General features: G+C 38.3%; 2 protein-coding genes and 1 pseudogene across 2 annotated transcripts; 1 reads left to right on the top strand and 2 right to left on the bottom strand.

Moving 5' to 3' along the window:
• Positions 1–5,132: 5,132 nt before the first annotated feature.
• LOC128060469 (olfactory receptor 5W2-like) lies at positions 5,133–6,059 on the top strand. The gene has a single exon (XM_052652874.1). The coding sequence runs from the start codon at positions 5,133–5,135 to the stop codon at positions 6,057–6,059; it is 927 nt and encodes a 308-aa protein (XP_052508834.1).
• Positions 6,060–13,049: 6,990 nt separating this feature from the next.
• On the bottom strand, positions 13,050–14,891 carry LOC128059954 (olfactory receptor 5D13-like; annotated as a pseudogene).
• Positions 14,892–20,958: 6,067 nt separating this feature from the next.
• Positions 20,959–21,909, bottom strand: LOC128059953 (olfactory receptor 5D13-like). The gene has a single exon (XM_052652194.1). It carries the CDS (start codon positions 21,907–21,909, stop codon positions 20,959–20,961), a length of 951 nt encoding a protein of 316 aa, XP_052508154.1.
• Between the last annotated feature and the right edge of the window lie 508 nt (positions 21,910–22,417).

The raw sequence follows: 22,417 nt of genomic DNA, 5'->3' as shown, positions 1-22,417 counted from the left end.
CATTCAGGTATGACCTAAATCAAATCACTTATGATTATACAGTGGCAGTGAGAAATAGATTTAAGGGCCTACATCTGATAGATAGAGTGCCTGATGAACTATGGAATGAGGTTCGTGACATTGTAAAGGAGACAAGGATCAAGACCATCCCCATGGAAAAGAAATACAAAAAAGCAAAATGGCTGTCTGCGGAGGCCTTACAAATAGCTGTGAAAAGAAGAGAGATGAAAAACAAAGGAGAAAGGAAAGATATAAGCATCTGAATGCAGAGTTCCAAAGAATAGCAAGAAGAGATAAGAAAGCCTTCTTCAGTGATCAATGCAAAGAAATAGAGGAAAACAGAATGGGAAAGACTAGAGTTCTCTTCAAGAAAATTAGAGACTCCAAGGGAACATTTCATACAAAGATGGGATCGATAAAGGACAGAAATGGTCTGGACTTAACAGAAGCAGAAGATATTAAGAAGAGGTGGCAAGAATACACAGAAGAAACTGTACAAAAAAGATCTTCATGACCCAGATAATCGCGATGGTGTGATCACTCATCTAGAGCCAGACATCCTGGAGTGTGAAGTCAAGTGTGCCTTAGAAAGCATCATTATGAACAAAGCTAGTGGAGGTGATGGAATTCCAGTGGAGCTATTTCAAATCCTGAAAGATGATGCTGTGAAAGTGCTGCACTCAATATGCCAGCAAATTTGGAAAACTCAGCAGTGGCCACAGGACTGGAAAAGGTCAGTTTTCATTCCAATCCCAAAGAAAGACAATGCCAAAGAATGCTCAAACTACTGCACAATGAAATCATCTCACACGCTAGTAAAGTAATGCTCAAAAGTCTCCAAGCCAGGCTTCAGCAATATGTGAACTGTGAACTTCCTGATGTTCAAGCTAGTTTTAGAAAAGGCAGAGGAACCAGAGATCAAATTGCCAACATCCGCTGGATCATGGAAAAAACAAGAGAGTTCCAGGAAAACATCTATTTCTGCTTTACTGACTATGCCAAAGCCTTTGACTTTGTGAATCACAATGAAAGAGATGGGAATACCAGACCACCTAGCCTGCCTCTTGAGAAATCTGTGTGCCAGTCAGGAAGCAACAGTTAGAACTGGACATAGAACAACAGACTGGTTCCAAATAGGAAAAGGAGTATGTCAAGGCTGTATATTGTCACCCTGCTTATTGAAGTTATATGCAGAGTACATCATGAGAAACGCTGGGCTGGAAAAGCACAAGCTAGAATCAAGATTGCTGGGAGAAATGTCAATCACCTCAGATATGCAGATGACACCACCCTTGTGGCAGAAAGTGAAGAGGAACTAAAAAGCCTCCTGATGAAAGTGAAAGTGGAGAGTGAAAAAGTTGGCTTAAAGCTCAACATTCAGAAAACGAAGATCATGGCATCCGGTCCCATCACTTCATGGGAAATAGATGGGAAGACAGTGGAAACAGTGTCAGACTTTATTTTGGGGGGCTCCAAAATCACTGCAGATGGTGATTGCAGCCATGAAATTAAAAAACACTAACTCCTTGGAAGGAAAGTTGTGAGCAACCTAGACAGCCTATTCAAAAGCAGAGACATTACTTTGCTGACTAAGGTCCATCTAGTCAAGGCTATGGTTTTTCCTGTGGTCATGTATGGATTTGAGAGTTGGACTGTGAAGAGGGCTGAGTGCCAAAGAATTGATGTTTTTGAACTGTGGTGTTGGAGAAGACTCTTGAGAGTCCCTTGGACTGCAAGGAGATTCAACCAGTCCATTTTGAAGGAGATCAACCCTGGGTGTTCTTTGGAAGGAATGATGCTAAAGCTGAAACTCCAGTATTTTGGCCACCTCATGAGAAGAGTTGACTCATTGGAAAAGACCCTGATGCTGGGAGGGATTGGGGGCAGGAGGAGAAGCGGACGACCGAGGATGAGATTGCTGGATGGCATCACCGACTCGATGGATGTGAGTCTGAGTGAACTCCGGGAGTTGGTGATGGACAGGGAGGCCTGGCGTGCTACGATTCATGGGGTCGCAAAGAGTTGGACACGACTGAGCGACTGATCTGATCTGTGCCTGGTAACATAAAAGCCTATCTGCTTATTCAGCTGCCCAAGACCTACTCATCTCAGGTAAAGTTTCCAGGTAATGATTTCAAGACTCTAGAACAAATAGCTACTGTTTTGGTAAAATAAATTTCTTAATAAAACATTTTATGCCTGCTGCTGCTGCTGTTAAGTCACTTCAGTCGTGTCCAACTCTTTGCGTCCTCATGTATTGTAGCACACCAGGCCTCCCTGTCCATCACCAACTCCCGGAGTTCACTCAAACTCACGTCCATCGAGTCAGTAATGCCATCCAGCCATCTCATCCTCTGTTGTCCCCTTCTCCTCCTGCCCCCAATCCTTCCCAGCATCAGCGTCTTTTCCAATGAGTCAACTCTTTGCATGAGGTGGCCAAAGTATTGGAGTTTCGGCTTTAGCACCAGTCCTTCCAATGAACATTCAGCACTGATCTCCTTTAGGATGGACTGGTTGGATCTCCTTGCAGTCCAAGAGACTCTCAAGAGTCTTCTCCAACATCACAGTTCAAAAGCATCTATTCTTTGGTGCTCAGCTTTCTTCACAGTCCAACTCTCACATCCATATATGACCACTGGAAAAACTATAGCCTTGATAGACGGAGCTTTGTTGGCAAAGTAATGTCTCTGCACTTTAATATGCTATTTAGGTTGGTCATAACTTTCTTTCCAAGGTTAGTCCTAGCTTTTCTTCCAAGGCACAGTGAAGTGAAGTCACTCAGTTGTGTCCAACTCTTTGCGACAACATAGACTGGGGCCTACCAGGCTCCTCTAACCATGGGATTTTCCCAGGCAATAGTACTGGAGTGGATTGCCATTTCCTTCTCCAGGGGATCTTCCCAACCCAGGGCTCGAACCCAGGTCTCCTGCACTGTAGACAGATGCTTTACCACGTGAGCCACCAGGAAAGTCACAAGCATCTTTTAATTTCATGGCTGTAGTCACCATCTGCAGTGATTTTGAAGCCTAAGAGGACTTAAATTCATCATCAATTCTCTTTACACATATCTCAAATACACATATCTTGTTTTTGCCTTTTTAATAAGAGAGGGAATTGTGAGTCATAAAAAGGCTTTAACACCTCAGTCAATCTTTGTTCTAAAAAGATAAAGTGCAGGTATAAAATAAGTGCATTTTCCCCACTTTTCATTTCTAATGTTTGTTAGTGGAATCCAAGTATCCCCACAAACTACATCAAATCATTGCTTTAATCAAAAATAATTGATTTTAGGTATTGATTATTTGAATCTATTGGCTTTTCATGCATTGCTTTGACATTTCTTCATATACTTTTATTACTGGAAATATTGCCAAATGACATAGAGAAGGTGAATATTTCAAAAAGGAAGAAACCAAATGAATAATAGGAAGATGTAAATTACTAAGTTGGGAAATCTTGTAATTCATCGGATCTCTGCTTTGACTAGGTAAGGGGAGTTTAGATTCAGTGTAACTGTGCAGCTTAGACTAAACATAATCTGTATTTTTCTTACTGTCAGATCAATATGTTGACAATAGTGAAGAAATAAAGCTTAATTTTTGCAAAGGTTGTTACTGTTTTCACAGGGGAAAATACAGAGCAGAAAATAGAATTAATCAAATGTTAGCAAACACTGAGCCAGAGGGCGGATTCTTCAGAGACTTAAGTCCCAAATGCTACCTGGCAAAATAAAAGGTTAGCTGTTTATTTTTTAGACATCAGTAGCAAGGACATGGAGTCGCACAGAGTCGGACACGACTGAAGCAACTTAGCAGCAGCAGCAGCAGCAGCAGCAAGGACAGAAAGCCCTGCTCATTCCAGGTATGTTCTTGAGTCTCCAGATTTAAGAATACAGGAAAAAAGCTTAGCATTAAAAAATGAGAAATTTATCAATTAATTACTTATGCCTACCAATTCAATATAATAAACTCATGAGTTTAAAAATCAGAAGATATTTTCTTCTCAGAATTGGAAGAATCTGTCTCTAGCATCTATAAAATGACTGTTTTAATTATTTTCTTTTAATTTAGATTCACAGGAAAGCCTTTACTCTTTGTCACTGGGGAAGCATATACATACTTTTTTAAAATTTTATTTCAAACATAATATAGGTAGAATACTATAAATAGCAATATTTGGAAACTTAACTCCATGTAAATCATATGCCAATATATACTTAAAGAAAACCTGTCACCAATGTGCTAATTCTTAAATCAATAGAGACATACAGACATGACGCAAGCAGATACATACACAAGGACACTCGACACATCGGAAGTGTTCATTACACCGCATCTCATTTTCTTTTTAATACAAAAGTCAATTAAAATCAAAGACACACAAATGTGTGTGTTAAATTCTGTTGTTTTCACTTCTTTGTGTCGTTCTTCTTTGGCTGGTCAAGGGATCCACCCTCTGGCACCAGGGCGAAGCAGAGATCAGTAATGAGAAGTGTGGCGAAGGAGCAACACGTTTCTACAGTAAAGGTCAATAAGGCCTATTTTATGTCTACCAGATGCTGAAGGTAACAGACCAGGACAGCAACATAGTAATTTTCATTATGAATGGTTGCTGATATGCTCTAGAATGTATAGACAATCGTTTCAAATCAACATTAGCTGAGCTGTATTCTGAGAAACATAACAATGGTAACAAATTTTTCTGCCCGAATGACTATTTCCAGAGATGGAAAATGCTTAATCCTATACCTGACAGCCAGGTCTCTCAAACATTGGTGTGTCTTCTATGGTATTTTGAACATGAAATAAGACATTAATTCTTCCAATTATACCTCCAGAGATAAGAAGGCAAAAACCTAGGAAAATGAAAAACTCGTAGAGTTTTATATACATCATAATGACATGCAGACTTAGATAAAACTTTTTCAACGTGTAATGTAGTCTTTTGTTTGTTTTTATTTTTCCAGGTAGGTAACAATGTTCCTTCAAAAAGTAGGGACATGACTGGGTGATTTTCTGAGTATAGAATGACATTTACACAAAGAGACTGTGCTCTCCTTTGCAGATATCCGCACATTTATCTATACTTTTCCTGATCATTTTGTCAAAAAATTAGATAAGAAAAATTAAAGAATGGAGAAAGAAAATTGCTCCTCTGTGACTGAATTCATTTTCTTGGGGATTACCAGTGATCTGGAAGTGAAAGTGACCTTATTTGCCATGTTGCTGATGGTCTATCTCATTAATCTTCTGGGAAATCTTGGAATGATAATTTTGATTAGAATGGATCCCCAGCTGCAAACGCCAATGTACTTTTTCCTCAGCCACCTCTCCTTCTGTGACCTCTGCTATTCCACAGCCATTGGGCCCAAAATGCTGGTTGACCTTTTGGCCAAGAACAAATCAATCCCCTTCTACGGCTGTGCCCTACAGTTCTTGATTGCCTGTACCTTTGCAGATTCTGAGTGTCTCCTGCTGGCAGTGATGGCCTATGATCGATACAGGGCCATCAGCAGGCCCTTGCTCTATGCGGTCAGCATGTCCAGTGGGGTGTGCTCCCTGCTCGTGGCTGGGGTTTACCTGGTGGGAATGACAGATGCTTTGATCCACACGACATTAGCATTCCACTTATGCTTTTGTGGGTCAAATGAGATTAACCACTTCTTCTGTGACTTACCTCCACTCTACCTTCTTTCCTGCTCTGATACACAGGTCAATGAATGGACAGTGTTTATTGTTTTCGGCTTCATTGAATTGAGCTCAATTTCAGGAGTTCTTGTCTCTTACTGTTATATCATCCTAGCAGTCTCAAAGATCCATTCTACTAAGGGGAGGTTCAAAGCTTTCTCCACCTGCACCTCCCACTTAACTGCTGTGGCAATTTTCCAGGGAACTATGCTTTTTATGTACTTTAGGCCAAGTTCAATCTACTCTTTAGATCAAGACAAAATGACCTCATTGTTTTACACCCTTATGATTCCCATGTTAAATCCTCTGATTTATAGCCTACGGAACAAGGATGTGAAAAATGCTCTAGGAAAACTAAAAAATAAAAGATAGTTTCAAAGATTTATATAACACACATGCACACACATACAGTAGTTATTATTTTTGCAAAATTATATGGTATGATGCATGAGAAATATAATTTTATCAAATTATTTAATAAATGAGTATCTATACTAAAGTTCAGCCATAGGAAATTGTTGCAGTTTTCAAAACTTGTCATGCTTCATTTTATGTCTTGACCTTATCTGTGAAACCCTGTGTAAAACTTCCTGGCTCTTCAAATTCTATCATACGTTTTGTATGTATCCATTCATTCAAACATTATTATTTCAAGTGTATTAATATTTATCAACTATTTAATTCTTCTTTTTCTGCCTCTAAGTGCTTTACATTTCTTTAAAAACCCATTAGTTTGTATAAAAATGAACCGTATAATCTAGATGAATAAAGAAACATTTACTAACTAACCACACATAAAATTCATAGTAAAGTTTAAGACTTTCATTAATTAAAAACAAAAACAAAAAAAAAGTAGGGTTAAAAATCTAGGAACAAATGTCAAAACATAGTGTGCAGAAGAAAGGTTTTCTTTAAAGGAGATATTGTCAGATCTAAAACTTTGGGAAGGAAATGATTCTAGGAAGATAATTTGACACTTATAGAGGTCTTGAGTTGAGCAGCTGTATACCTTTTCAGGGGATTCCCAGTGCCTCAGTGGTAAACAATCTGCCTGCCAATGCAAGAGATGCAGGGGACTCGGATTTAATCCTTGGGTCAGGTATATCCTCTGGAATAGGAAATGGCAACTTGCTCCAGTATTCTTGCTTGGAAAGTTCCATGAACTGAGGAGCTGGGCAGGCTGTGGTTCCTGGGGTCACAAAGAGCTGGATGCAACTGAACACACAGACACATACATACACACACCTTTTTAGAATTAAGAAATCCAAAACTGAAAGCAATTTGAACTCTGTGGGAGAGGGAGAGGGTGGGATGATTTGGGAGAATGGCATTGAAACATGTATAATATCATATATGAAACGAATCACCAGTCAAGGTTTGATGCAGGATACTGGATGCTTGGGGCTGGTGCCCTGAGACTACCCAGAGGGATGGTACGGGAAGGGAGGAGGGAGAGGGGTTCAGGATGGGGAACACGTGTATACCTGTGGCGGATTCATGTTGATGTATGGCAAAACCAATACAATATTGTAAAGTAATTAACCTCTAATTAAAATAAATAAATTTATATTTAAAAAATAAATAAATAAATAAAATTACATTTCCCTAGCAGAAACAAATAAATAAAAAATAAGGTGCCTTGGTAAATTGCATAGTTTTCCTTAATAGTTAGCTATCAACTCCTCCCATTCTTAGCTCTGATTAAATGTTCCTTTTCATAGTTCACAGACAACCATTTTCTTTAATCATTCTATTTAATATTGTCCTGTTTGTGAAATCATGGCCTACAGTATGAGATTGTGAACAATCTTTGCTCAAGGATTCTACATTCTGTCTGTATTATCCAAAGAACTTACCTAATGTTTGGGACACAAATGCAGAAAGAGAGAGAGAGAATGAAGTAAAGAAAAAGAAAGGAATAAAAAGAGTACATAACATTTGTGAGTGTTTATTAGACATCAATAATTAACAAAATAAAAATTAACTGAAGATACAGTATGTGGCTTGAACATATATATATATATATAATAAATTTTAAGAAAGAATATAAAATGGTTGTGAATACCAGGGTGCTGATCTATAAAGAAGATACGTATTACACTAGAAGTAAAGAGCGTTCATCTGGATACACTCTTAATGTGTATCTATTTTGTGGGTTTCTGCTCTAGAATCTGATGCTAAAGCACTGAATCAGCATGTCTAAACAATGCAGATATATTTGAAGAAACATGTAAAATTCATGTACTTATTTATTACAGTTGCAAAAGTTAAAAAACCCACTGTTTGTTAGATTTTCTAGCTATTATTGTAGAGTGACTTTGTGCAAAAAACATTTCAGAATGAAATTAAAGCCCAAGAAGATTCTCTGGCTTCCACAGGGGCATTTGTGAGAAACTGACCTCTTCCACAGAATCATACTGGAAAGAACTTATGAATAATTTTTTTTTTAAAAAAAGAATTCAGGGGTTTTCACCAGTACTATGTTTCCTCATTTTACACACAATATTTTAGAACTGTTATTTATCAGCAGAAACATGGTAGAAATCATTTTTTGAGCTATATTGTCCAAGAAAAATGGAGTGTTGGTGGATTGTTGCTAATTTAGGGAATATAAATGTGTAATCTGGTTAAGTAATCTCTCTCTATTTGACTGCCCTGTATCAGAGCATGTAAAAATTCATTTGATCTACAAATTGGCTGTTATTATGAGATCTAGTGGATGTGAACTAAAGGCTAGAATATTTTAAGTCCTATAAATGGAATTATAAAATTAAAATTGACTTATTCAATTGTCTGAGGGCTTCCAACCCCAATTTACCAGTATCTCCCTGGAAGGAACTTGTACACATAGATATACCTCAGCTTTTGTGACTATCCTTAGGGATATGGTAAAGAATCTGCCTGGAATATGGGAGACCTGGGTTTGACCCCTGGGTCTGGAAGATCCCTTGGAGAAGGGAATGGCTACCCACTTCAGTATGCTTGCCTGGAGAATTCTGTGGACATAGGTGCCTGGTGGGTTACAGTCCATGAGGTCACAAAGAGTCTGACGTGACTGAGTGACTAACGCTTTAAGGGCTGACACATCTCCAGATCATCTGACTCTGGCAGACAGTGAGACCTTCATTCAAGGATATCACAGAAAATCTAAGCCATATCCAACACTTTCCCAACCCCGACAGTGTAAAACTAGAACTCAGCTAGAGAAATGAGTTTTAAAATTTACAAATGTATGGAGATTAAACATATCTGTGAACAACCAGTAGTTTAGAGAAGAAATCAGAAAAGAATTTAAAAATATCCTGAGACAAATGGAAATAGAAAAATATCATGACCAAAATCAGAGGACAATAACAAATTACAATAAACACAGCTTTAAGAGAAAAGTTTGCAGTGAAAAAATGCTTACATTAAGAAGAGGAAGAAAAAAAAAGCTAGACCTTTTATTCCCCAAGGAACTAGAAACGCAGAACATGCTAAGTCAAAAGTTAGTAAAAGAGAAGTAATAACAAAGATCAGAGTTTAAAAAAATGAAATAGAAAAAGTCAATCAACATAAAGGCTGTACTTTTGAAAAGGTAAGCAAAATAGAAGAAAAAATAGCTAAATTTATCAAGAATAAGGGAGAAGTCTTAAATAAATAATACTATAAATGGCAGAAGGGATATGACCATTAATACTACACAAAAACCAAGGGTCATAAGAAACTGCTATGAACAATATACATCCCTTCCCCCCCCAAAAAAAAATAATCAAATGACTTAGAAGAAATTGTTAAATTCCTAAAGCACAACACCCTACAAAGACTGAATGATGAAAAAATAGAAAATCTGAATAGACAAAATACTAATAAGAAGAATGAATCAGTTATCCAAAGCTCCCCCAAAAGATAAGCCCAGGACCACATGGCTTCATTGGTGAACTCTAACATTTGAAGAATTAATAATTTTTAAACTTTTCAAAAAAAAAAATAGAAGCACAGGCAGTACTTCCAAACTCATTTTATGAATCCAGCATTACCTTGATCTCAATACCAGACAAAACACATCAAGGAATGAAAATTAAGAGTCAATATTCCCGATGAACATAAATGCAAAAATTTCTCTCAGAAAACCAAATTCAAAACTGCATTGGAAAGATCATACACTATGATCAAGTGTTATTTATTCCAAGCATGCAAGGACAGTTCAACATGTGCAAATCAATTAATGTGATATACCACATTAATAAACACAAGTAAAAGTAATTAATCATCTCAATAAATGCAGAAAACAAATGACAAAATTCAAATTTTTTTGATGATGAAATTCTCAGTAAACCAGTTAAAGAGGGAACCTATCTCAACATAAATAAAGGACATATGTGACAAACTCAGCTTACATGACATTAAATAGTGAAAAGGCAAAATCTTTCCCTCAAAGATAAGGAACAAGACAAGAATTTAAGTGCTTCTTAACAGAGTGAAAGCCTAAGAGATCTGCTATCCCTGGAAATAGAGAAGTGCCTGATGGAAAAAGTGATTTTGGAAAATAATCATAGTGAAGTAAGCAAGGATAAACTCCAACGTTCAAATATGTGACTAGAGAAGTAGATAATGGTAGCTAAGCTCTTGAGTGACACAAACACCCTCAGTTTCAGTTCAGTTCAGTCGCTCAGTCGTGTCCAACTCTGTGCGAACCCATGAACCACAGAGCGCGAGGCCTCCCTGTCCATCACCAACTCCCGGTGTTTACCCAAATCAATGTCCGTCGAGTTGGTGATGCCATCCAACCATCTCATCCTCTGTCGTCCCCTTCTCCTTCTGCCCTCAATCTTTCCCAGCATCAGGGTCTTTTCAAATGAGTCAGCTCTTCACATTAGATGGCCAAAGTATTAGAGTTTCAGCTTCAACATCTGTCCTTCCAATGAACACACAGAACTGATCTCCTTTAGAATGGACTAGTTGGATCTCCTTGCAGTCCAGAGACTCTCAAGAGTCTTCTCCAACACCACAGTTCAAAAGCATCAATTCTTTGGCCCTCAGCTTTCTTTACAGCCCAACTCTCACATCCATACATGACTACTGGAAAAACCATAGCCTTGACTAGATGGACCTTCGTTGACAAAGCAATGTCTCTGCTTTTTAGTATGCTGTCTAAGTTGGTCATAACTTTCCTTCCAAAGAGTAAACGCCTTTTAATTTCACGGCTGCAATCACAATCTGCAGTGATTTTGGAGCCCAAAAAATTTAAGTCAGCCACTGTTTCCACTGTTTCCCCATCTATTTCCCATGAAGTGATGGGACCAGATGCCATAATTTTAGTTTTCTGAATGTTGAGCTTTAAGCCAACTTTTTCACTCTCCTCTTTCACTTTCATCAAGAGGCTCTTTAGTTCTTCTTCACTTTCTGCCATAAGGGTGATGTCATCTGCTAACTGAGGTTATTGACATTTCTCCCAGCAATCTTGATTCCAGCTTGTTCTTCCTCCAGCCCAGCATTTCTCATGATGTACTCTGCATAGAAGTTAAATAAGCAGGGTGACAATATACAGCCTTGACGTACTCCTTTTCCTATTTGGAACCAGTCTGTTGTTCCATGTCCAGTTCTAACTGTTACTTCCTGACCTGCATACAGATTTCTCAAGAGGCAGGTCCAGCGGTTTGGTATTCCCATCTCCTTCAGAATTTCTCACAGTTTATTGTGATCCACACAGTCAAAGACTTTGGCATTGTCAATAAAGCAGAAATAGATGTTTTTCTGAAACTCTCTTGCTTTTTTGATGATCCAGCAGATGTTGGCAATTTGATCTCTGGTTCCTCTGCCTTTTCTAAAGCTTGAACATCTGGAAGTTCACGATTCATATATTGTTGAAGCCTGGCTTGGAGAAATTTGAATAAACTCTTCAGGTTTTCTGAAATCGGTATTAGCTTAGAAAGGGCAAGATCTCTAAATTGAACATAACCAGTGTTAATAAACTACATTCAAGGACTATTTGTGAGATACCCTTTTGATAATGGAAGTGTCATTTTGTGGTTCTGAAAATTGCAGGAGAGTCAAATGTTTATAGAATGTGCAGCTATAGCTAAAGAGTTAAAAGTAGACAAAGAAATATACTTCAAGTTAGAGTACTCAGCAATAGAAGCACTCGTATAAGTCATTGAGTGTATTATGTATGCAATTTTAGCTTTCTAAATCTCATGTGACAACTATATTCATTAAGGAGACATCATCTAAAGTCTTACCCAGGTGAAGAGTTAGTCACCTAGTCGTGTCCATCTCTTTGTGACCCCATGGACTGTAGCTAGGCTACTCTGTCCCTGGGATTTTCCAGACAAGAATACTGGAGTGGGTTGCCATTCCTTCTCCAGGGCATCTTCCTGACCCAGGGATTGAACCTGGGTCTCCTGCATTGCAGGGAGATTCTTTACCATCTGAACCACCAGGGAAGCTCCCTTACCTAGGTGAGCACAGTAGTAAATGTTGTGAATTTAGTCAGAAATTTTCATTTTTATTCATCCAACAAGTATTCATTGAAGGCCAAATGTGTTTTCTAGGTAAATTTCTAGGCATTAGAGATATAAGATCCAATAATAATACCAGAAATTTCTACTCTCTTGGAGTGTATAGAGGGAGAAGGAAATGAGGCAAATAAATTATTGCATGTATTTAACATATCATCTGTTCCTACAAAAAAATTATCATTAAGGGGGTAAAGAGTAATTATCTCATTTTATTAGATTTTCAGAAAAGACCTTTCTTGGTAGGTGGTATTTGAATAGGCACATACATGATTTAATAGAAATATATTTATTAACAGTAGATTGAGCACTAAAATATTTTGGAGCCTATTAACTTCCTTACAAGGTGTTTCATCTTTCTCCATTTCAAGCTATTATGTCAGTGAGTGTGGCAGTATGTATACTGTATGTCACTGAGTTCAGTGTGAGGATTGGCATGGTATAAAACAGACTCTACTTGAACAATCACTTATGAGCATTTGGAACTGAGCATACTATAGAGGGCTTCCCAGTTGGCACTCGTGATAAAGTACCTGCAGGAGACATAAGCGATTCTGGTTCAGTCCCTGCGTCTGGGAGGTGCCCTGGAGGAAGGCTTGGCAACCAACTCCAGTATTCTTGCCTGGAGAGTCCCATGGGCAGAGGAGCCTGGCAGGCTACAGACCAGGGTCTCAAAGAGCCAGACATGAGTGAAGTGACTTAGCACACAGCATGCACGTGCTATAGAGGGAAAGGATGATGATGTGTGGAAGGCACAGGTAGACAGGACTCTGTGATGCCCACAGGTAGAAGGTATCTTTAAAATAGTGACAGAAGGGAAAGCTAGGAAATGATGGCTATGAACTTTCTTAGTTCATTGAATTGGCTAAAGTAAAACAAGATCCAAAAGGGCAGCAGAATACTCATACAAAATATGTTTACTAAGATGGACTAACAGTAGGGAGTACAACTGAAAGGATGAGTGTAAGAAACAGTCTATGCTCAGCTGTAGCACCAGCCAGAAGGATGGAACACAGCTTCTGGGGCACAACAGCTGTGTAAAGTGCAGGTTTACAAACAACCAGGAAGCAGTTATGTACAACAATACTAAAAATTAGTTGTTGTTGTTGTTTAAGAGTTGTATGTGGTTTAGGAGGAAAGAGAGAGAAGCGGAAGTCACACACCCTCCTTCCCTGTGTCTCTGTGTATCTTCTGTCTCTTATAAGGACACTCTCATTGGATTTTGGGTTCACTTTAAGGTCATCTTGACTCTTACTTTAATTACATCTGCAAAGCTCTAAATTCCAAATAAGGTGACATTCTGAGTGCTGGGTGACATGGATATTTGGGAGACACTCTTCACCCACAGCGCTTCCATGTTGGCTCAGAAGTTGAAGAAGCTCCCTGAAATGCAGGAAACCCAGGTTTAATCCCTGGGTCAGGAAGATCCCCTGGAGAAGGCAATGGCTACCCACTCCATTATTCTTTCCTGGAGACTTCCATGGACAGAAGAACCTAGCAGGCTATAGTCCGTGGGGTGGCAAAGAGTCAAACATGACTGAACAACTCACAGTTTCACTTTTCATACACGCACAACACACATCATTTTACACATGATATACAGCGATTTTATTTGATATTGAACTGAACAAAAACTAAGATATCAAATAGCCAATTTATGGCTCTAAATTTACGATCTAGTGAGTTGACTACATAATTTGACTCATCATCTCTACAACAAGATTTAATCAACACTATGTAATAGATCATATTTCTTTTGGACATAACAGATCTTCGACCAAATTGTATTAAGTGATTCATTAATTTCCTGACACTCTCTTTCACATCTTTGTTCCTGAGGCTATAGATCAGAGGGTTCAGCATGTATATAAAACACAGAACCTACTTTGACCCTGAGCCATGAGTTTCTGGGCCTGGGTACACTATAAAGGAACAGGATTATCCCGTGGAACATGATGATGGCGGTCAGATGGGAGGCACAAGTAGAGAAGGCTTTTTGGTGCCCCCCAGCAGAGGGCATTTTTATGATAGTGCCAAAAATGGAAATATACGTAGTGAGGATAATTGCCAGGTTGCTCACCTCGTTGAATATGGAGATGGCAAAAGAGATCACTTGGCTGATAAAGGGGTCAGAGCGGGAGACGGAGACAATGGCAGAGTGCTCACAGGGGAAATTATTCATGATGTTAGACCCACAGAAGGATAATGTCTGGAGAGGACAGGTGAGTGTCAGGGAGGAGACTACACCCCACATGTAGGGACAGGCCACTAAGGATGCACAGAGCTTTGGGGACATGACTGCTGTGGAGAGCAGAGGCTTACAAACGGCCACAAATCAGTCATAGGCTATCACTGCCAACATGAATGCCTCTGCCACTGCAAACATACAAGCCGAGAACAATTGCATGATGCATCCCGTGAACGAGAGGGTTCTGTCTTCCACAACCAAATTTTCCAAGAGTTTGGGTGTAACTGTGGTGGAATAGCAGAAATCAACCAAGGACAAGTGACTGAGAAAAAAGTACATGGGGGTGTGGAGTTTGGGACTGATACTGATGATGGTGACCATGCCCAGGTTCCCCACCACGGTGACTGCATAGATGGTGAGGAAAACCAGGAACAAGGGAACCTGGAGGTCGGGATATTCTGAGAAGCCCAAGAAGGTGAACATGGCTCCAGCACTCTGATTTCCTTCAGCAAACCACATAATTGTTGTTGGAGAAAATCTGAGACAGTGATAATAAAATGATAACAATGATAATGATGACAGTGCATGGATATCTCATTTATCGTGCAGCAGACATTGTCTTAAAATATTAGCACCTTAGTTTTGACCACTTCGGAGAAGGCAATGGCAACCCACTCCAGTACTCTTGCCTGGAAAATCCCATGGATGAAGGAGCCTGGTAGGCTGCAGTCAATGGGGTCGCTAAGAGTCGGGCATGACTGAATGACTTCACTTTCACTTTTCACTTTCCTGCATTGGAGAAAGAAATGGCAACCCACTCCGGTGTTCTTGCCTGGAGAATCCCAGAGACAGGGGAGCCTGGTGGGCTGCCGTCTATGGGGTCGAACAGAGTCGGACACGACTGAAGCAACTTGGCAGTAGCAGTTTTGACCACTAAATAAGTCTTTGAAAAAAAAGACTTTGAATTTCAAAACAAGCAGTCTCATATTTTACAAAGGGAAATGGAACCATATCTGAGTTAAGACACTTGTTTGAATTAACACAGCGTGCTAGTGATGAGTTAGGTTTGAAGTTGATCATGAGTGACAGAAATTGAATTTAGTGTAGAGTGAGAGAGAAATATTTTCTATAGTGTTGCAGAAAAACATGTTTTTCACAGTTACACCATTCTGAAGGTCTGTGTTGTTTAGTGGGAGTAACAGAACAATAAAGGAAAACATGGCACTCAGATTTATTTTTAAAAGCAGGAGGCCGTAGTACTTCTATCGTTACGTTCTAACTGAAGATCATTGAAAAGGCAGAGGTCATGAGTCACCACAAGAATTTTCACAACTTGGAAAGCATAAATGGACATTGAAGAAAATAAAACTCTATCTTCAAGTTTTCCAGTGATTGCAGTTTGATGCTAAAATTACTGGCCTTGGGTTCAACACAGCGACCTGGTAAAGTCATGAAGCTGTATTATAATTTGTACCCTCCCTTTTGTTTCTTTCCTATTTGTGACCATTTATCATTTTATCTCACACAGCGCCATTGATGTCTCTCAGCTTCTCACTGATGCTCTCAATATAGCCTTTTAAACTCTTTGATCAATATCTCTTAACCTGCTATCAATATTTCTAATCCAATAAATTTATTAGGAATCTTATAGCATTAAAGGCTTATAGAATATCTGAATTACAGAGTAACTTAAAATATATTTTGCTCAACTCTTTCACATTCTATACTGTTTCTCAAGAAAATCAGAGAATATAGTAATAAATACAAGAGGTTACATTATCACCCTCAAAACTTCTGGTGACAGGAATATTGAGTTTGATTAAAACTACAGGTGATAATCTTGCTTTGAGTCATACAGTCATTATTTGTATACATTATTTTGAGAAACCAAAAGCATCTTGTACTGGTAAGCAGTTTATAACAACAGAAGTATATTTATTTAGCAAAGATTTTTAAATAAGTTTAACCAATAACAAGCACACATCTGAAATATTCATTAATAAAGGGACTATTAGTTCGAATCTCATAAACACAGAAGCAATTTTAGTTTTGTCTGACCCTGTGAAGGGAGAAAAAATTCATTATTTCTTAATAGCTTCACGGTACTTTTGACACTCAAAAAAATGTTTTTCCTATATGCAGAAAAGGGAATTGGTGGGAAGTGAAAGAGAGTTAGTGACAGACAGACTGGCACAGTGAAAGAAGCAAGGAGTTGGAAACATAGATTTAAATTCAGCTCCAAGCTTTGGCAATTACTGTATGATCTTTGGTGAATCACTCAGATTTTTTGAGCCTCAGCTTCTTTATCAATAATAATGACATGATAATATATATTTTATAGGCGTATAAGTATTAAGTTAGGAGATGACATTAATATAATTAGCACAAAGTCTGACAGTTGTGCAATTCAAAATATATAGGTTTTCCCACCCTCATCCATTTTTATTCTTAATACTCTGAATAATTGGTATTATTTTTAAACACCTATTATTTTTAACAATCTAAGAAACAGATCAAGATTCAAAGTTGGCAGCAACAGAACTGCAGGAACAGTTTGTGAGGTCAAAGAGTAGCTCAGCTCTTTTTCTGAATTTCCTCTTGGCTCTGTTCATGCTAATTCATCAATCACTGTCCTTCAGTAAACTGTCTCTGTTTCCCCTGTGTTTTCTCATCATTATCTGACTCTTATTAATCATCCCTTTTTAATCTTGTGGTCACCGAGGCTCAGCCAGCTGCTCTGTGCTGCTGGTAACCTGCACTGTGAGAAAATCACTTTCTTCTTTTCTTGATTACTGTGGCTGTTATGACAGTTTCTGACTCTTAAAAACTTTAATTTCTCCCCATTAACTAATTTATCAAATCTAAATTTCTCTGCTCCATTTTACCTAAACCCTTATCCTAGCTATATTCAATTTTCAACCCTCTTTAATCAAGTCAGTATTCTCAGAAGATAATGCCTGCAATTTCCTTTTTTCTTACACACCGATGCAGCACTTGAACAGTATATAAAGCATTTTATGCAAATTACTGTCACGAGGACATGTTTCCTTTTCACTTCAGCCATATTTTCCACACCCTTGACATACCTGCACACATTACTGTCAGAAAAATGGAATTGTATATTATGGGGTTCATTGTTATTTTATACAGATGATTCTTATCTTCTTTCGAGTCAATTTTGAGGTGTTGAGGAATTATAATATTCTTTTTAAAAAGTTCATTGTGACTACTCTGCAAAGCACAGTGTGGATATTCTCAAAGCAAAATCCAGGATGATACCCCAGTGACGGGGGAGGAGATCAAAGCTCAGCCTTCAGGAAAACGGACTTGGGAGACATTACCACACGGAGACTGACAGTGTCCACTGCTTTAGAGGTTTCAGGATCTCAGTGTTCCCCAAAGGAGGGAAAAGAAACAAGATAGATCATCCCACCTGAACCAACTCACCTGAAGATTCTGTTTCTACTATTAATTGTCTCCAGGGGAGTTTCCACTCAGAATTCAAACATCATGTAAAACCATAAGGAGTTAACCAATATAGGAGGATCCCACAAAATTTAATGTGACCAGAATATACTTCTTTCTTAACATCCAGAGAAACTCAGAGAAAAGAAGAAACAGAGAGAGGGGGAGAGAGATGTGGAAGCTGAATCTGATTCCTATGAACAAAACGTAGGGCTTGTGTATGCTTCCAGGACCTCGGGGATTTAGGCCCCAGAGAGTATTTCTTGAGGTATTTATTTTTATATCACACATGAATAAACTAGCTTGAATGCTTTTTTCATGTGGCAATTTGCAAGAAGGTAGTTCCTTCTGAATCACTGGAGATGGCACCTCAAATAGCCCATTTCATTAATTTCTTTAAAAATAATTATAAAAAAGTATATGAACTGAATAAGAAAACTTGGTGACTATAATAAAACCCCAAACAAAAGATAAATAAGCTAAAATGAAACTGTTCAGAGATATTAACTGCTATCATATATATTTCCAGTGTGATTTTTCTTTCCCATTCTGTGTATGAAGTGCATGTGTTTTGAGATATATAAACAATATAATTTGGTCTCTGATTTTATTGCTTAACCTAAATAAATATTATTGTCTTCAGAAACAGTGATGTTCTTTACTGAAACTAAACTGTGTTTTCTTATAAGCAATACATATAAGCAATCCATACTTTCAGGCTTATATTAATACAGTTAAATAATACAGTCTCATAAATGGAAAATGCATTTTGGAAACATGTTTAAATCTCTAAAACCTCTGAGTGTCAATCAATCCACTGGTTCTACCATACTGAAATATCACACAATTAGATCCACTGTCTTGCCTGGTGGCTCGGTGGTAAGAAAAAAAAAGAAAATCATCTGCAGTGCAAGAGACATAGGTTCTATCCCTGCTTAGAGTTGGGAATAACCCTTGGTAGAGAAAATGGCCACCCACTCCAGTGTTCTTGCCTGGGAAATCTTTTGGACAGAGAAGCCTGGTGGGCTGCAGTCCATGGATATGCAAAAGATTTGGACACAATTTAGTTACTAAACAGCAGCAACAAATGCTTTCCCTAGGCTCCTGACAACCTGACTAACACTTGCCAGACTCTACCATGAAGGCATAACACGCCAAAGGCTGTTTCCCACCAGGCATAGTAGTATTGTACATAGTATGGCTTGATCCAAAATCCCACAAGTCTGCATGGTTATTCTTTCACTGAGATAGGCTTGAGTTCCACAAGGCATCTTCCCCCCATTGCTGACACCTCTGTCCCCTAGACTAGCTTTGGAGCCAATATCTACACCCTAGTCACCCAGAGCTAGCAACCTTGTTGGACATTAGTTTTCCATGCTGCATAACAAATTGCCACCAACTTCGAGGCTTAAACTGCTATCACAGTTTCTGTAACATAATAATCTGGGAAGTCCTTTTGTAACTTCATAAGATACTGCTAAACTATTTTCAAAGTTATTTAACCCTGTAGTCTTATCTGAAATGCATAAGCATTTAACTTGCTCCACATTTTCACCCGTATTTGAAACTTTTATTCATTTTAGCTATTCTAAATGGAGTACAGTAGTTTCTCCTTGTGGTTTAAGCTTTAATTTTAATAAGAATGTCACTGATGACTAGCTATACTTAGCATTTTTTCATGTGTGTATTTGTGTGTTCTGTTTTGTCAAATGTGTGCTCAGATGGTTCATCAAAACCTTAAGTAGGCTTTTTTCTTGTATTGAGTATAAAGACTTCCTCTGTATGTTTTACATTGAAATCATTTATCAAATATTAGTTCTGCAAATACCTACTCACAATCTATGGCTTGTATTTTCACCTTATTAATGGTGTTATTTATGCTTAAGAAACTTCTACCAAACATTTTTTAATGCCATGAAGCTCCTTTTATTGTTTCTTAAAGATCCATCCTTTTTATGTTCATTCAAAAAATTATCATCCTAACTTTTGAAAGGTCTTTTCTGTTTTATACTAAATATTTTTTTAGTTTTCATTTTTATGTTTGCATCTATGATTCATTCATCTATGATTCCTTGGAAAGAAAGCTATGATAATCATAGACAGTGTATTAAAAAGCAGAGGCATCACTTTGTTGACAAAGGTCCATATAGTCCAAGTTATGGTTTTTCCAGTAGTCATGTATAGATGTGAGTGTTGGACCATAAAGAAGGCTGAGGGCTGAATTGTAGCTTTCAAATTGTGGTGCTGGAGAAAACTCTTAAGAGTCCATTGAACAGCAAGGAGATCAAACCAGGTCAGTCCTACAGGAGATCAACCCTGAATTCTCATTGGAAAGACTGAGGCTGAAGCTGAAGCTGAAGCTCCAACACTTTGGCCACCAAATGAGAAGAGCTGACTCACTGGAAAAGACCCTGATGCTGGGAAAGGTTGAGGGCAGGCAGAGAAGTGGTCAACAGAGGATGAGATAGTTGGATAGCTTCACTGGCTTAATGGACATGAGTATGAGCAAACTCTGGGATATAGTGAAGGACAGATTGCTGTCATGCATGCCTAAACACTTTAGTCTAAGACAACACTTGGTCATTGCACGATTGGAATAATTGCGTTGTTGGTTGGTTACTCATATTTTTTTGTTACTCTGTGTTGGATTGATTAGTTCCTGGAGTCCATGTTGCCCTCCAGTCTTTAATTTTCCCAGACTTGTGTTTTGAAGAGGAAGTCATAAACAGGTTTATGCCTTCTTTGTCTGAAGCTTGAACCTTCTCCTTAATCATTTTTCTTATGATGTACATGCCAACAGGCCAAGGCAGAAAAAAATAGTTTATTTCATCATATACCCATAAACTTTTAATCCATTTGAATTCACTCAAAAATGACTTACAAATACTACAAAAAGCAGTCATTTTTTTAAATTTTGGTTTACATATGGTTTATGGCTATTTTACTAAACATTGATGTATATAAAACTCAATAATCATCAATAAACTGCTATCCTGCCATAGATATATTAACCTAAAGCATATTTATCAAAAGATTTGAATCATCAATTGCACTGCAAGAACTGAACAATCTGTAGCATAGGATATCATTTATTTTTTCAGAAATAATGAATTTTAAAATACTATGCATAGTAACAAAGTGGTTTTGTGAAAATTAATCTTGTGAATGTATTTTTTACTTCTTTGTTCCTCAAGCTGTAGATCAAGGGGTTCAGCATAGGAATCATTACTGTGTAAAACACAGAAGTCACTTTGACTGTGAGCCAAGAAGTTTGGGGGTTAGGAATGCAGAAAAGGAAAAGGATGGTTCCATGGAAGATGCTGATGGCTGTCAGGTGGGAAGCACAGGTGGAGAAGGTTTTCCAGCGCCCACTTGCAGAAGGCATCCCCATAACAGTGATAAAAATGAATATATAGGACATCAGAATAATCACCAGGCTGCTCGCCTCATTGAATATTGCAATAATAGAACATAACATCTGAGTGATATAGGGATCTGAGCAGGAGACAGAAACAATTACAGAGTGGTCACAGATAAAATTATTTATGGTGCTAGACTTGCAGTAGGATAATGCAAGAAGGAAATACGTGAGTGTCACGGAGCACACTACACCCCATGAGTAAGAGCCAGCCACCAAGAGAGCACAGCGCTTCGGAGACATCGCAGTGGTATAGAGCAAGGGGCTGCAGACGGCCACAAAGCGGTCATAGGCCATTGCTGCTAACATGAACGTTTCTGCTACACCAAACAGGCAAGCGAAACAAAACTGTGCAATGCAGCCAGAGAAAGAGATGGTTCTGTCCTCCACAACCAAATTCTCCAACAGTTTGGGTGTAACTACAGTAGAAAAACAGAAATCGACAAAGGACAAGTGACTAAGGAAAAAGTACATGATCGTGTGGAGTTTTGAATTGACCTTGATGACTATGATCATGCCTAAATTCCCCATCACAGTGACTGTGTAGACAGACAAGAAAACAAGGAAGAGTGGGACCTGGAGTTCTGGATATTCTGAGAAACCCAGGAGAATAAATGTGGGTATGAAACTCTGGTTTCCTTCTGATAGCAGCATGACTCCTGTTGAACAAAGGACCGAACATTATTCCTGAAAAATAGAAATGAATAGAAAAGAGAAACAGAGAAGGCAGAAGCTTCCTATGTCTCCGTGGAGTTGGTATATATTCTCCGGGTATGGTCCTCAAACCACCAGCAGCAGGGACACCTAAGAATACGTCAGGGATGCAAATGCTCAAGCCCTGTCTCCAACGTCCTGAATCAAAGACTCTGGAATGGAGCCCACAGTTTGTGATTTATCCAGCCCTCCAGGTGATTTCTGATGCATGATAAATTATGAGAACCACTAAAATACAGACTATTCATCCTATCATTTAAAATTTAGCCCTTGGTTAGTATTGTTAATATACAACTAAAATATAAATTTGGAACACAAAAGAAATTGTAAATCACAAAATTTTGAGATGCCAAAAAGAAGCAGAGTACTGTGTTATGGTTCTAAGAGTTACATCAAGGATCAAGGAGATCACCTGATGTGTAAAAGGTGCCGTATAAATCTTGATATA

Source organism: Budorcas taxicolor, chromosome 15, assembly GCF_023091745.1.
Source record: "Budorcas taxicolor isolate Tak-1 chromosome 15, Takin1.1, whole genome shotgun sequence".
In the NCBI taxonomy this organism is placed as follows: Eukaryota; Metazoa; Chordata; class Mammalia; order Artiodactyla; family Bovidae; genus Budorcas; species Budorcas taxicolor.
Note: the sequence above shows the minus strand (reverse complement) of the source record. Positions and strands in the feature narration are given on the sequence as shown.

Coding starts and splice junctions, on each gene's coding strand:
- LOC128059953 (XM_052652194.1), bottom strand. CDS start 21,909: ATGCTGCTATCAGAAGGAAACCAGAGTTTCATACCCACATTTATTCTC.
- LOC128060469 (XM_052652874.1), top strand. CDS start 5,133: ATGGAGAAAGAAAATTGCTCCTCTGTGACTGAATTCATTTTCTTGGGG.